A 16,237-nucleotide genomic window follows, 5' to 3' on the forward strand; every position below is an offset into this window, starting at 1 on the left:
TTAATTGTATACTACTGAAACCTTCATCTATGTATGGATAGTATACATAAATAGTATAGGTAGTATTAAAAATATTATGATAAAAAAATACAAATGATATCACTATAATTTTATTTTTTACATAAGTTTAAAAGATCATTATATTTAAAATATCACTTTTTATAATATAATAATTACTAAGTTATCTATAATAATGAACGGCTAGATCTTATATACTGTATACTAGTATTATACGTAAAAGAGCTCTTGTGAAACCCTCCTCGCTTGCCATTGCCGATTCCCCCTCTGCTTTGCTTCCCCTCTGGCCCCCTGTATAAGAGCAGCTTCCCCTCCGCCTCATTGTCGCCGCATCCCATCCCCTCTCCCTGCCCAGCGGAGCTCAACTTCAGGCAACAACTAGATACCCAAACCAGAACGCGTAGCCCCGCACAAGTTTTGGTTTTGTCGCCTCCTCGACCCCCTCTTCCTCATCCTTCGTGGCATCGCAAGGTATACAATCCGTCTCTCTCTCTCTCTCTCCCCGCAACTCTGCATATTCAATGCTAGTTCATGCGAGTGCCCATCGTGTTTACGGGTTCTCGTCTTGTTTATCTGCTTCGATTCGTCGATTTTGCTCAGCTGTAAGGGCGCATCCCATCCATTGCACAAGGAACCTGGCGCTCCCCTGTTAGTTTGTCTAGATTCAGAAAAAAAAAATTAGGCGGCGTTCCTTGCCTCACCGTGCCTTCAATTTCTTCTTGTGCTCTCTGTCCGATTCCGACCCCAGTAGGTATCAGGTCGTTTGGTCTTCTCAGTGTTTGCCACGCCCAGGCGTTTAGGTTTGGAAAAGGCCTCGTCTTTCTTGCGTTATCGCCACACTTTTTTCCTGGCCACACAGCCTTGCGATTATGTTGGTTTTTTTTTTCCATCGTCGGTTGCTTCAGTTTCCTCTGAACAAACTTCTTGTCAGATGTGGAATCAACAAACGCGCGTTTCCTCTGAACAAACTTCTTGTCAGATGTGGAATCAACAAACGCGCAAAGTTGGCATCTTCTGATGGTTGCCATGAATGTCACCGCTCTGACATGTGCCTGTCGATTAGGATTTGAAAAATCCTAATTTGCCTGTCAATCATTTGCCCAAATAATACGGTGGCCTTGCTTCTTAGAAATTCGATAGCTTTTTTGATATGCCAAAGGTCCAGCAATGCAATTGTCGCATTCTAACTTATTCCATTAGAGAGACGACATCTTACATTGAGTTAATAGTACCTGCTAGGTTAATACAGTAAACTTTTTATATTCTGTTGGAAACCTTTACTATGCGGTTGTTAATTCAGTATATATATATATATATATATATATATATATATATATATATATATATATATATATATATATAATTGTCCAAATACTGGAGTCCTTAATCGCGGAATTTAATGATTCTTTTTTACTTCTGTGCAGATAACAAAATCCACGACAAGAAGCAAAACTTCAGGGAATGCTGAAAGATGTGCTTTCATAGAAGAGATTTCTGCTGCATCACCAAGGAGCTCGCTGCTCCACAAGGGCTGCTGAGCTGCTCAACTCTTGATGTGAGCGACAATTCCACACTGTTCAGATTGCGACACGACCAAGCCATAAGAATACTGTTCACCGCCATGGATCATGACATGGGGGAAGAGGGCTGAATCTTTGCAGTCAAACTAATTGGTGGCCTGAAGATAGCCCTGTGTCCACACTTTTGGAGATATGGAAACTAGAGGGAAGATTTTAATGGAGCGGTATGAGCTGGGGAGATTGTTGGGGAAAGGCACATTTGGCAAGGTGCACTATGCAAGGAACCTTGACTCAAATCAGAGCGTTGCTATCAAGATGATGGACAAGGACAAAGTGCTCAAGATTGGGCTTTCAGAGCAGATAAGGCGTGAGATCACAACAATGAGGTTGGTGGCACATAAGAACATTGTTGAGCTTCATGAGGTCATGGCAACACGGAACAAGATCTACTTTGTCATGGAGTATGTGAAAGGTGGCGAGCTCTTTGACAAGATTGAGAAGAGTGGCAAGCTCACAGAGACTGCTGCACACAAGTACTTCCAGCAGCTTATTAGTGCAGTGGATTACTGCCACAGCCGAGGCGTGTACCACCGGGACCTGAAGCCTGAGAACCTGCTGTTGGATGAGGATGAGAACCTGAAGGTCTCTGATTTTGGACTGAGCGCACTTTCGGAGTCGAAAAGGCAAGATGGATTGCTCCATACCACCTGTGGAACACCAGCATATGTAGCTCCAGAGGTGATCAGCAAGATAGGCTATGATGGTGCAAAATCAGACATCTGGTCTTGCGGTGTTGTTCTATTTGTTCTTGTTGCTGGTTATCTCCCTTTCCAAGGCCCAAACTTGATGGAGATGTATCGAAAGGTACAGCATGGTGATTTCAGGTGCCCCAGTTGGTTTTCACACAAACTCAAGAAGCTGTTGTACAAGATCCTGGACCCCAACCCAGCCACAAGAATTTCAATCCAGAAAATAAAAGAGTCTACCTGGTTCCGAAAAGGTCCCGAGGGGACCCGCACAGTTAAGGAGAAAATTCCCTGTGAGAATGCAACAATAAATGCTGCTCCAACACTTTCTGTGAGGCGCAAAAAGAATCCTCATGAAGATGCGAAGCCGCTGACTGTGATGAACTTAAATGCCTTTGAAATTATCTCTTTCTCCTTGGGGTTTGATCTATCTGGCCTATTTATTGAAAAGGAGTGCAGAAAGGAGGCAAGATTTACTTCAGACAAGCCAGCCTCGGCCATCATCTCGAAGATTGAAGACGTCGCAAAGATGCTGAATCTCAGGGTAAGGAAGAAGGATAATGGTGTTGTCAAGATTCAAGGGAGGAAGGAGGGAAGGAATGGTGTCCTTCAGTTTGACACAGAGATCTTTGAGATCACACCATTTCATCATCTTGTTGAGATGAAACAAACAAGCGGTGATTCACTTGAGTATCAGAAACTATTCGAAGAGCACATCCGGCCAGCGCTGAAGGACATTGTCTGGGCCTGGCATGGAGATGATCAGCAGCAAAAGCAGGAGTAGCTTTGGATGCCTCAGTTTGTGGTCTGAAATTCCGTTTGATTTTTCAGCTCAGATTTTATTTTCATGTGTTCATTGTTAGCAACTACATTCGTTTTTGTATTGGAAGAACACCTGTTGAGTTGTGTTGATGTGAACCATTAGGCTGTATTTCGTCGAATAATAATTGTTGAGAGGCTGAGTTCTTGAGTTTTATTCTGAAACTCTTTCTGTTCTGTAATTGCTGTCCCCGTCGATAATGATATACAACACCTCTGGTGCTTGAAAAAAGGCTAAGATTTCCAGTACTAAGATAATAGCTTCTTTTGGTGAAACATCGTGCCTAGAGCATGAATTCTCTGCGCACATATGACATTTGCAAAAAAATATGCATCTCATCACCTGCATATGGAATCAATTAATTTTTTTTAGCCACTCCAGCAACCGAATGCCAATGTGATTCTCTATGGCATCAAGAATGATCTATATGTTCTTTTTCTGATGCTTGAAATTCAAATCGATATGTGTTCACTGAATCTAAAACTTTTGGCCTTTGTTCTTACTAGGAGCTCACTGTTTCTCTTGAGTTTATCAACCAAAATTTCAAGATTTCTTTTTTTTTTGCATATCAAAAGATGGTGCTGTGCTTTGAATCTCCACTTCCTTATGAGTAGATTAACTTTTCATGAGGGGCATCAGAAAGTAACTCTTGATCACTCGGTCAGTGTGCGTATTTGAATAGGAAAATTAACTTGGGAAATTGGGTACTAATAGACAGAGTGATGTAGAGGTAGCACCTTCATTGGAAACTAAAAAAGTGGAGTTACAAAGAAAGAAAGGTAATAAAATGTACACCACACAAAAAGTGCATATAAAAAATATGAAACGTACAACACATGTTGATAAGTTGAGACCATATTTAAACTCCACTAGTCCCCTACTCCCCTTGCATTGAAAAAAGAATTTGTCCCCATCAACTGGGATTAAGGATAGATCCGACAGCTCGTTTTTTCACATGCCTTACCAACCACAGGACAAACATCGATCCAATCCAATTAGTTTTAGCAAACCAATCGCCGCTATGCCAAGTTGTGCATAATTATGGGATAAACTGTGTGGGTTCCTGATTTTCAACATATGTGCTTTTCTTCTTGATGAGGTACCATGATTGATGCCTGATGCGATGTATCTCCACAAACAAGAGACAAAATTAAAATCTGTCATGGTTTCAACATGCAAATTTACTTGTTCAGTTTTTTCCCCCCTATATGGCTTGGCTTGGATCTGTGGGGGTATATGCTTATATAGAACCCAAGTTGATCGACAGGGTGTGACAGCTGTTGAATATGTACTACCTGGTGGAATTAAAATTCTAGAAGCACCAGCGCAAAGACAAGACGGTTACCCAGATAACCGATGGCATCAAGAACCAAGCTGCGATGTGGGTCGCTGCAGGAGCTAAACACTTGGGGAACTTTCTCTCAGCTTAGGCGTCCGTTTTGTACTAGTTGTCATAGCGGAGTTCTGCCTCCCCGTTTTTGGGATGCGAGTGTATAGCTTGTATAGTACGTTTGTATACGGCCCATCGGACTTTTCCTCTCTTTTAATATAGCAGCAGCTCTCCTGCTGGCTCGTTAAAAAAAAAATCCTAGAAGCAGATAAATATAAAAAATACAACCCAGACATTGGAATTGATTGCTTACCTTCCACACGATCGCTTCCTTGTGTATTGAACTTTGTACAAAAAAGACCCGGGCCCAACTCGATCCATCTGGGCCCAACTCGATCCAACTGGGCCGATTGATTCTGCTGCACTCATCCTTTTGTATCTTGTGTTATTATTATGCCCTTCCGTTTTTTATACATACTTTAGACATGAGACTTTGGGTGATCATGACTTTTGAATGGCAAGATGGCAGTACAAACTCCTTCGTTTCATTCTACAAGCTAACTCAAACCATGATATTTCTGCAACGTGTGTACCTTTTGTTTGTGATTCTTGCTTATGTCCAGATCATGTGCTGTACAGTAAACAGAGAAAAGCTTTCCTCTATCAAGAGCTAATGGAGACGCTACGGAACGCTTAATATCATTTTCTGGTTCATTCCATTCCTTTCCATTTTCCTCAGGCTATTATGTTTGATAACAAGTGACAACCAGTGGAGTTTATGTATAGGATCCAGCAAAGCCCATCAAGACATGATCCACCTCAAAAATGTTTCTAGGCCTCTTGCAATTGCAGTTTGCAAATGACGTTTTTCTCTCAAGCATGTAGCACACAAGTCAGTCATGAGACAAAGGGAGAGCATTCTGTTGTTCAGCTTTTCATGTCTAAAGACCACAATGCAAACTGTCAGTTCTAAGAGCAATTTCCTTAAGGTTTTGCGAACGACGTTTTTCTCTCAAACATGTAGCACAAGTCTAAAGACCGAGGAGAGAAATCTGCTCTTCGGCTTTTCATGTCTAAAGACAAGGTTTCTTACCAAAAACGCAACCTGTCAGCTCTAAGAGCAAATTGCTTAAAGATTTTCTAGTGTTTCGGCAGGTTTTGTACCAGGAAAGAGGCGCACGTAATGTGTTTTCAGGCTCCATCTGCTACCATTACAACCTTGGAGGATGACAGCAGCAACAGCAGACTCAAAACTGAAGGCCAAGGCTACCAAGAGATGATGATGGTGTTTCATGCCTCCATTTTTTTATTTGAGATGATGCCATCCATCCAGAAAACATCTCACACTACTGAAGCAATGGAATTGGTGGTGTTAACTGGGGGAGACACTTACCCAAAACCTGTGCACATCATCGCAATAAAACATTTTACAAGATCAGAGTAACAAGTAACGACTCTCTCGTAACCAACAAAACTGACCATGGCAAGCCTGCTCCGATTCAAGTAGCATCACAAATACCAGAAACCCAACAGAGCTGACCATGACAAGCATGCTCCGTTTCAAGTAGCACCACAAATAAAATACCAGAAGTGTAAAGATAAAATCACATTTAGCACATGCTGGTCCCACATTTAAGCATGGATTTAGTGTAAAGATAAAATCATGCAAACTTCAGCCGAAATGCCATGTCCAAAGTCCATACTCCCAGCATTGCACCCACTTACAGTATTGTACAACACAATGCTCAAACATGAACCATTCTGCACATTTACTTTAGCATATAATCCCCACCCGTGTTACATTTGCCACCATACTACACATCAACACCGACATGTAAGCACAACAGAATTGTGCCAGTCTTCACCTCCTTTTGGCACTCAATCAGCAAAATACAAAATAAATTATGAACATTCGTCACCGAGCCTTTTCTGACTCAGATTTTGCCGGTTGCGCAACAAGTGTGCGCCAGAGGTACCGTCCGCTTGCCATGTCCACCATAGTCCAGAACCCGGTTTTCACAGCCGATCCAACCTAGATTAGTGTAGAAAAACAATCCTTCAGATTGTGAACCAATTGCTATTGAAGAAACAATATTGTATCTTTCAGATTTGTAAACAAGGGAAACAATGAGCTGAGGATTTAGTATTTAAACCAGAAGTAGTAGCAAGTGACCATCGATTATGCAGCGTGCACAATTATGCGGTGCTTAACCATCTTTGCTAATTCACGTGCACCATGCAACTGTTTAAACACTTCTAAGCCCCCACTCAGCTCATGTTTCCATGCATTTACTTTGTAAACAAATTCTGATGGTAGATCGGAAGAGTTTATAACATGATTTTTGTCAGATCTGAGGACAGTGGCAGTGCTGGGCAAGATTCCAAATGTTTCAAGTTCTAGTGAGTTTCAAGGCTACCAAACCAAACGCTGCTCAGTGAAGTGGTACAATTTATTCCCTGAATTTGCAATTGCTTTAATCAGTGTAAGCCTTATAGTAGGATTTTCTTTAAAAAGAAAGGTTGAGGAAATGTAACCGTGCTAACAAGGTAGTTTATGCATGAAGAAGAGCAAGGGTAGCTTATTATCTATCCATGGCATATCTGTATGTACTGATAACTGGATGGATCAAATGAGCCTGAAAGTAAGCTCTCGAGGAGCAACCCTATGTGCTGACATGACGAAGAACAGAAGCGAGGGCATGTTGGTTGGCAAACAGTGCAATAGAATTAGATTTCTCCTTAATGATGATACATCAACCGGAAGCTCATTGTGCGTCGAAATTGAAGGGCCTTTCTAATGTTGCTATCCTAGTTAGTACTAGGAAATTAGGAGTCCAATTCCCTTTCAGTGCAGGCAAGAAGCTAAGAATAGGAATAGGGAGGGAGGGAGGGAGGCGTTACCTTGGAATGGAGGGGCAGAGGGGCCCTGGGGGATCCCGAGTCGGAGGCCTTGTCGTCGTCGGCGTCGAATTGGTCAGGCTCGGCGTTGAGCCCGCGGATGAGGAAGAATCCGGCGATGGTGGCGGAGAGGAAGATGAGGATGACCCGCAGCGGGCACATCTTCTCTCGCCTGGGGCTGGGTTCCTTGCCGACCAACGAAGCAATCAATCCGGCGCAGCAGATGGAAGGCCGGCAGGAAACGGATTCAAGAAAGGCGGCGCCTTTTGGCTGTGGGTTGCTCCTTGTCGGCGGCGGGGGTTTGGCGATTGGGGAGGGAGAGTGCTGCAATGGCGGATTAGGGGAGGTTGGATTGGGACCCGGTTCTGGGTGGGTGGATGTCAAGGATCCCTTGCAGCAATTTTCTTGTGTTTGTCCCTCCTCCCGAGGCTGGAGCACGCACGCGCCCACCTAACGCAACTTCCCTTTGAATTATTAAAGGGAGGGTGTGAGCAGAAAAAATGGAAGAAACTGTGCGAGGCAACGCAATCAGAGAAGAGAAGAGCAGGTGGAAGGACCGGAGAAGGAGGGATCCGCGGTGGAAGACGAGACGAACAAAATGAGGGACGAGGAGCAGCAGACCAACGGCGGCCACGTCAAAACGCGCCTCCCACCATCTGTTCTGCACCCACCCTGTACCGTGACCTGACGACGGCCGTCAGAATGTGACCCGGCTCATATGCATTGCATCCAAAGACTGTTTCGGCTGTTAGTGGGACCCAACCTCCATGTTTGAGGCGACGAGCTGTGTCAACCAAGCAATGCGCTTTCACAAATACTAAAGACCAAATGACCATTCCTAACACCTGTTTTGGTCTTTGTCGCAACTCGCAAGCGTCGTGCTCGTCGAGCAGCGGCGGCAATGCACCTCTAGAAGATTGATTTTTTTATATAATTTTTTATTTCAGACTCGTTTAATTCGCTTCCACAAATAGTTGAACTTAAGTTTGCTGGTGCTACTTAGGTGCTTTAACCACTAGGTTGCATGTCTTTTCGCTAGAAGATTGATTATTGCCTAGAAATTATATGCCATAGGAGCATTTCTAGTGAAAATGGGCACAGGTTCCAAATGGTGAAACAATATATATCCATAAGCATACTTTGAAGTTCAAACAAGATTGGAACTTGAAACGACATTCAAAGTTGATGTGATGATATACTTTTGTCACAAATCGTTGAGGTTCATACTAGTTCTAGATTATTACAGACAAGATTTGTTACTTTCATTATGAATCAATATAGGAAGATTAATTTTTGAATCCTAACTTTTTGCAATAAAGTATATCTGTATGGAGTGCCAACTTTTAGGATTTTTTTTTTCAAAATTCCGAAGTTCCTTTTTTTCCATAAATTTGCACATTACTTTTCAATCTTTTTCCTATTTTCACCACTGGACTTTCTATATGCTTTTTACCCTTCATAACCAAAAAAAGAAATGCAGCAATGATCAATGTACAGCTGGGTTGTGATCCTAGTCTATTGTTCGTTCGGGAAGTCAAATGCGCATATGCATCTCAGGTATAGTGGTTGTCAACCACAACGTAGTGATAATGAACATATATCGTAGTCGTAGTGGTAGAGGACGCTGCGGCAGATATGGAGGTGCTAGACCAAATGCAATGCTTGCTTACCAGCCACCACTGCATCAATCAATCGAGTCGCTTAATACAGTAATTGGCTTCAGTTCAAGACATGAGCCGCCATGTGTGGCGTGGACGTCTCTTTCGTTTCCAACAACCAGCCAATAGAGGCCAGTGACTGGTGAACCACTTGCGAATGAAGCAAAAGTTAGGCGTGCAGATTGACAAACAAGTCCGCAACGCAAAACGCCACCTTCCCAGGATTATATTATACTACTGCTAAAACAAGATGGTTAACAGTTCTGGATAACAAGCACCAACTGTGTGAGTTAATGCGATCACCACTTCTTCTACATTATCCTTCCTACCATATATGGTGTCGGTATCCAACCTTAGCTTTCTCGCCACAAAACAACTTACCTATATACAAACAATAACGTGACATGCACAACCAAACCTTCCTTCAAACAACCAAGAGCCAATATAGGCAATGCATGGGCGCATGTTAACTGGTGAGGCAGTCAGTGCTACTTAACAAAATCATCATACTTTTGCATCAAGGAACACAGTCCAGCTTATCTTATCTCCTCAGTAACCCCTACACCACTGCAAGGAGGAGGAGGAGGCAAGGAAGTCTTGGCTCCACATTTCGTTCCCTCTATATAATCAAAGTTCATTCTATGCTGTCTCTTTTTCATTGAAAGACCACACTGACTGTACATCAGGACTTGTTGACGAAAATAAGCCTCCAGCACCAACATGTGCACAAGGCGCCAACGACATATGGTTTGCTTCCTGAGCTCCTTTCAGCACCAGTTCCTCCCTGCAAAAATAATAGACCCCAACAAAGTAGTGAGCTCCAGAGTTTACAATACTGCAAGCCAAAAAACACCACATATACAGATAAAAGTGGACAAACTAAATGAAGCCAATAGCCAAGGCAAAGGGCACAACCAAGGTAATAAAAGGTAAAGATTTCAGCCAGTCACAGTTGCATGCAGGTCATGTGTACTTAAGTTCAGGGCAAAAGGTTTCAAGGTGCCAACCGTAAACTTGGAACAAGCAAATTCAAACACCAATAGGCTGTGTCTAAACTGAAAACAAACGAGTATGCTATGCTATCTCATTTCATGCAAACCATACACATGAAAATAAAGTTCATACATGGATGCCCATGTGTTAATCTAGTTATGCAGAGTATCTATCCGCTTGGAGCCTGTCAATAGGTCAGGTGCCTCATTCCTGCTGTCTTGCATGCAGCCTGATCTGTCGAAACCAAGTGCTCTCAGTCATAGCATCTGAGCATTTCAACCTGACTTATAATGAACTGGCCATGCTAACAAAACTGAATGCCTAATTCTTTTGTTCCATGTTCCCATGAGCCATAATTTGATGTTGGCAGCAACAAACATGCACAAATTGTGTGGATGTCACTCCTATAGCCGTGACCATGGGATAGGACTGAAGAACACGTCACTCCGACAGACGTGATCCTCCCTACACATTCAAAGTTGTGCCCTAACAACTCCCCTTCCAGTCACAAATAAGTCACATTTTGGACTTTGACACAGTTTCAATTATCTAATAAAATACATCAAAATATACTTTTACGAAACTATATTTCAAGACAAATCTAGTAATATCATTTTCAAATATCCAAACTCAACACATAAAAAGTAATTTCAAACTAAAGTTTGGACTGGTTGATTTAAGACAGCCACAAAATGTCACTTATTTGTGACTAGTAGTAGACTTGAACATCCATATATAACATGGACTGGACTGCCTGTTCTTGCACCGCAGCACCTTTACAAACCGCTTTTATGCATCAAGGGGCCTACCCACCACCCATGCAAACAGAAACCGAGCTACCAGTTAGCACCTCAAGAAATTCTACATGACACGTCCAGAAAAGCAACAGATCAAACAACGCTGTAACACCCAATAATACTCTTCATTAACAAGAAGGTCAAAAAAGGATGCAGGCACCAATCACCACTAGCGAACAGCATCTAAAAGAATCATGCCAACCATCCAGTGTCAAGAGTGGGATGTCTATCAATCAAACTACATATCTTTATAAGAACAAAAATCTTGGCTAAGTAAACAACACTAGCACCCCATAAAACCATCCGTTCATTCATTCAAGGGTTGTGGCATTGCACAAACTATAGGCAAATATTTAACTGTCCACTTTGGGCTTTGGAGTCAGCTGAGTTTGTTCTACCACCAATCTCATATTATCACATTTTCTTCGATGTATATCACCCAATATTGCTAGAGATAAAAAATAAAACTAAAACTTAAACACTTGCTATCAACCTAAACGTAACTCAAAAAATACCTGCAAGAGAATAAGCTTAGCCTGCAGTGAGCTCTGGCTTTTCACCATCTAACTCTAGCCTCTAGATCCTAAAAGAAGTAGCCCACGATATTATTTCCCTATTTAAAAAATACAGCAAACCAATGCAACCAGTGGAAGATAATGAATGTAGAGGACCAAGACATTGCAGGGAGCATCATATCATAAAATCAAGTGTCACTCTGATTATCCACTCCAAAAATTTCTTTCCATTGTAAACACAAAGACTTGATAGTTGTCAGACACTTCAATACCCCCAGAGTCATTGAAAAACAATATTAGGGAACAAAAGGTCATGACAAGACCATTAAAATACAAATAATGCATTTTACTTCATGGTTTGACAGCTACATTAATTATCAAAGGAACACATCATCAAGACCAGGGACCAAAACATTAGTTAATGATCCTATAGTTCATGATGGAAACTACACGGTCCTTGGCTTCTGCGCCTTCTTTCTAAGCAATTTAGACCTAGCAATGAATGTCCATCTGGATTACTTTCAAAAAAGAATTTGCTCAACAGAATTTCTAGCCAGGTTTAAAGAAAACCATGGCCAACTCATTCATCAACCATGCAATTGTTGAAACAAAATCTTTGCTGAGTTTTTAACGTTTAACAATCGCAACAAGTGGAACACACCATGCAACTAGCTCGGGTGCAATCCTAGCTAATTGTTCATGATGGTAGTTTGTCAATTGATCATCATGAGGAACCACCAACAGTAGAACACCAACTGTTAATACCATATCATCAAGGAACAATGAACCATGAAAATGATAAGAAATACATATCTGTGATTAAGTATTCTAAAAGGCTTTAGGCAGTTGGCAGGCAGCTGGGAGGTGCCTAGAGATTAATCAGGGTTAGGCAGAAGCTTGGGAGACTAGGTGGCGAATAGGCGGTACACAGGATGGTGGTGCCTAGCATGGCGGACACCTTCTAGAGTAGTGACTTCAAAAGCCAAAATTGGCGTGAGTCATTCATGAAACAATTTCTTCAAAAAAAAAATCTAGAAGAGCCCCTGCTCCTTGCCCCACCCCAAATTGCATGTATTACTTGTAAAAACAAGATCCATGTGAAATTTCCAGTTCCAGCTAATCATTGGAGAATAAAGCGCACCAGAGCCTTTCATCTTTTCAAGATGGATCATTCATACACACAATTTAACAATATAATATTAGAATAAATTAAAAACTCTGTTTACTAGATAACAAGATAATGCACTTTGTTTTTCAAAAGCCTCTCGTTTCTATACATAAATTCCCTGGTTGAAATAAGTAGTGATCCACAATCACAGATGGAGATTCCACACATGTTTGTAACTAGTTACTCCCTCCGTTCCAAATTGTAGGTCGTTTTGACTTTTCTAGATTCATAGATATTATTATGCATCTAGACATACACTATATCTAGGTGCATACCAAAACTATGCACCTCAAAAAGCTAAAACAACCTACAATTTGGAACGGAGGGAGTACATACAAATTAATGCGCGACCTTGAGCATTAGCATATAAGTTTGCCAATAATTTGGTGCTCAATGTGTTGATACATGGATCTACTAGTGAACAGGAAAAACATGCTCGCACAATTACAGGAAACAAGCATTGTCAACATCTGGGGAAAGGACAACAGCTATTCTCTCATGAGTTATTATAGCGAGTTTTAGTTCAAGTTAACAGTATCAGCAGTGATGAAAGCCTTTGATGTGGCAAAATTTCTGAAAAGAAAAGGAGCATCAGAAAATACGTACTTGGGCCAAGGATGACCAGGCGGCCCAAAGGGGTGTTCACGGGCTGATTTGTTAGGAGAACCAAAAACAAAATCATTGTTTATAGCTTTTTCTTGTACTTCATGTGGAAGGAACAGGCTTGGTGTATCAGGTGGCAATTGCTGGAAGGGTGCTTTCTGCAGCCATGGATCACTGTCATTCAAACCAGTACTCAGGGAGCTATTTGTTCCACCATTGAAAAGATTTGCACTATGGTTAAATTGATTTGTACTTTGTCGAAGCCACTGACTCTGAGGACCTTGCAGACCTAAAGTTTCCTGAACCAATGGTGTGCTCCACATTTGCCATGTGCCTTGTTCACTGCTAGCCTCAGGCGAAATGAAACCACCAGGCCCTTTTGTGGTTGATGAGTGCGGTTGCTTGATGGGCTTTTCATCAACCATACGAGATCGTGACAGAGGAGACTCAATTGGTGAAGGCCTCCCATGTGATTCCTTGGTGACATTACTCGAGTTGAACCCACAATTCAAGTCCAGAGGGAAGTTATCTAGAGACTCTGAAACAGGCCCAAGTAATGCGATTGCATCTGGATCATAGCATGGGTCTTCAAATTGTTCTGATTCTTCAAATACTGTGGATTCTGCATCATCATAGAAGGTCGTGTGTCCAGCAGGAAAATGAGGCAATGGCTTAATGGGAGGTGATCCATTAAGTGGTGGAAAACCTGGAAAATGCATGGACTGGCTTGAACTTGGCTTGCTTTCCAGAGGAGGATAATGAGAGAGAAATGAATGAGCATTGCTTATTTGTGCTCCATTTGGTTCTGGCTTCCAATTCATATCACGAGCTGAAGTTGTAACATCAGGACAAGGGGACACAGACGCTGAACGGCTAAACAGCTGATGCCATGACTTTTTAAGGCCGGTAGGGTGTGGCTGCACATTTGGACTAACCTGCATATAGCAAAATACAAAATAATTGGAAGATTTAAGACGAAAATTCAGGTAAAAGCAGCATCATTTGGTTCTAACAATAAGATTTTATACTAAAATAGTGATGCCCTTGTTACTCACAGGTCGATTAAAATTAGTCCATGAACTTCTGGTTTCTCCAGCTGTAGCGGATTTGGCTGTAGCTTGAGTGGCTGCATGCTGGGTTTCTCTTTTGAGTGCATTACCCTGGTCAGTTGCAGGAACTACAGGTCTACTAACCTTGTTAACTTGAGGGGCAGGGGCCTGAGCACTTCTGCCAAAGAAGGAACCTCCACCAAACCCTCTTGAAGATGATAAGAAACCACCCGTCATACGGCCAAAGTACTTGGTTCTGCTCTCCACTGTCTTATTACTATGGTTGTTAGCTTCAAAGTAATGAGGTTTATAACCCTCACGCTTGTCCAAGTCACTCTTTCTGTCAATGTCTCGCTTCCTATCGCCTTCGCGGCCCAATCTTCTATCGATGTCTTCACAATCTGAATTGCTCTTGCTTGAACCCTTGTCCTCTCTCTTCCTCCTCTCCTGCCGCCGTCTCTCTGCCTCCCTCCTAGCATCCTTCTCCCCAACAGGGGTAGCGCTTTTGGACCGCTCCTCAGCCTCTGCCTTCTCATCCCTCAGCCTCCTGCGCTCCTCCACTAGCTTCGCCACCTCCTCACGCTGCTTCCGTTCCTCCTCCTCCAGCATTTCCCTCTCCAGTCTTGCCAGTCTCTTCTCCTCTGCCTTCCTCCTCGCCTTCTCGACCCTGCTCTCCTCTGCTTTTCCTCCATTCTCCCCTCTCTTTGACAACCTTTTACCATCTGGGCCCAAGCCCTCATCGTCCCCTGATGATGTAAATCTGAATATCTTCCTCAAGAACCAGCTGGCTGCTGTCGAGCAAAAGGACGACAGCAAGCGCCATGAGAATGCTAAGAAAGAGTTGTTATTGCCAGAGGAGCAGCGCATGTCTAGCCAGTATCCACAATCCTGAGCGCATGGCCATCCGGTGGGCGCCTTCCCAGCTGAATTAAGGTCGAGCACGGGGCGCTTGGAGACATGGCCGCAGTAGGAACACATGAACTTGCCGCCGCCGGGGTTCTGGTCCCTGTAGGGGTTGCTGCAGTTGCGGCAGCGGCGGGTGGCGGTCTTGCGGAGCTTGTGGAGCTCGAGGGCGTGGGCGCGGCGCTCCTCGCGGAGGCGCGCGGAGCGGCGGGCGCGCCAGAGGGAGAGGCGCGGGAGGAGGATCTCATACCAGAAGAGGGTGAGGAGGAGGACGGAGACGCAGGCGAGGCGCGGGGAGGTGACCTCGAAGCGGTAGGCGGCCGGGAGGAGCAGCTGGGTGGTGGCCCAGATGGCGATGAGCGGGATGACGAGCCACGGGAGCATGGTGGCGACGCGCCGCGACCAGCGCTGCACGGAGCACAGCGGACACATTGATTATCCGGCCGCCTCCGCCGCCCTCGCCCTCTGCTGGATCGCCAGCGCCGTCTTGAAGCCGGGTGGGTGGGGGGATTGCTTGCTCGGCCGGCAATGCGGCGATTCGATTTGGGGGAAGGGGAGGGAAACCCTCGAATGGGGGAGGGGAATCAAAGCTGGCGGCTCCTTTTGTGGGGGATGCGAGATGCGGCAGCTAGGAAGAGAGAGTGGGAAGAATGGATTTGAGGAAAGGGAGCTCGAGCGGGGGGATGGCCATGGCGAAAACCCTAACTTTCCAATCCCTTCCCCGTCCTTTCGGTCTTTCGGGGTTGTCTGGCTGATTTTTTTTTTTCTCACTCTCTTTGGGAAGGTGACGCAAGGTAGACGAAGGAATTGTGGAGGTGCGAAAAAACCAGATAAAGCATCATCTCCTCTCCTCCATTTCTATCCAATTTTTTTTCTTCGTTATCAAGGCAACTCGTACGTTTGTAGCCATAGAAACCGGTTTGCAACGCTTTTAAGTTGATTATTGGTTTTTTCCGTACGACATGATTTAAAGTGAAAATTGATATGGGTTCACACATAGAAGTCGTATACACCCGTCGTGAAAAAAGGTAGACTAGATAACACGCTATCTACTAGGTTTGGCGCACGTAAGAGCAATGTGTATTTTAAAAAATATTTTCTTTATGAAAAAATACCTATTTATTTTTTTTACCGGTGCACTTCGCCATCTCACTTACACAAGTTATTGATTTTCAAGTAAAAATGGATGTATCAACTTCAAATCCTATAATACTAACTA

General features: G+C 43.4%; 3 protein-coding genes across 4 annotated transcripts; 1 reads left to right on the forward strand and 2 right to left on the reverse strand.

Annotated features, from left to right (window-relative positions):
* The first annotated feature begins 289 nt into the window (after positions 1-289).
* CIPK1 (CBL-interacting protein kinase 14-like) lies at positions 290-3,280 on the forward strand. 2 transcript variants are annotated; one of them, XM_012847966.3, is made up of 2 exons: positions 290-489; positions 1,443-3,280. In XM_012847966.3, the coding sequence occupies exon 2, from the start codon at positions 1,731-1,733 to the stop codon at positions 3,066-3,068; it is 1,338 nt and encodes a 445-aa protein (XP_012703420.1). In that variant the 5' UTR covers positions 290-489; positions 1,443-1,730; the 3' UTR covers positions 3,069-3,280. The 2 variants fall into 2 exon arrangements, with proteins under 2 accessions (XP_012703420.1, NP_001267737.1); NM_001280808.1 differs by lacking the exon at positions 290-489 and having other exon boundaries at positions 1,731-3,068.
* Positions 3,281-6,025: 2,745 nt separating this feature from the next.
* On the reverse strand, positions 6,026-8,013 carry LOC101759147. Its single transcript, XM_004978482.3, has 2 exons — positions 7,336-8,013; positions 6,026-6,466 (listed from the first exon to the last, which is right to left on the reverse strand). The coding sequence occupies exons 1-2, from the start codon at positions 7,492-7,494 to the stop codon at positions 6,350-6,352; spliced, it is 276 nt and encodes a 91-aa protein (XP_004978539.1). The 5' UTR covers positions 7,495-8,013; the 3' UTR covers positions 6,026-6,349.
* Positions 8,014-9,188: 1,175 nt separating this feature from the next.
* LOC101759555 (stress response protein nst1) lies at positions 9,189-15,824 on the reverse strand. Its single transcript, XM_004978483.4, has 3 exons — positions 14,122-15,824; positions 13,070-14,001; positions 9,189-9,774 (listed from the first exon to the last, which is right to left on the reverse strand). Exons 1-3 carry the CDS (start codon positions 15,448-15,450, stop codon positions 9,630-9,632), a joined length of 2,406 nt encoding a protein of 801 aa, XP_004978540.1. The 5' UTR covers positions 15,451-15,824; the 3' UTR covers positions 9,189-9,629.
* Positions 15,825-16,237: the final 413 nt, after the last annotated feature.

This window comes from Setaria italica, chromosome VIII, assembly GCF_000263155.2.
Source record: "Setaria italica strain Yugu1 chromosome VIII, Setaria_italica_v2.0, whole genome shotgun sequence".
Classification (NCBI taxonomy): Eukaryota; Viridiplantae; Streptophyta; class Magnoliopsida; order Poales; family Poaceae; genus Setaria; species Setaria italica.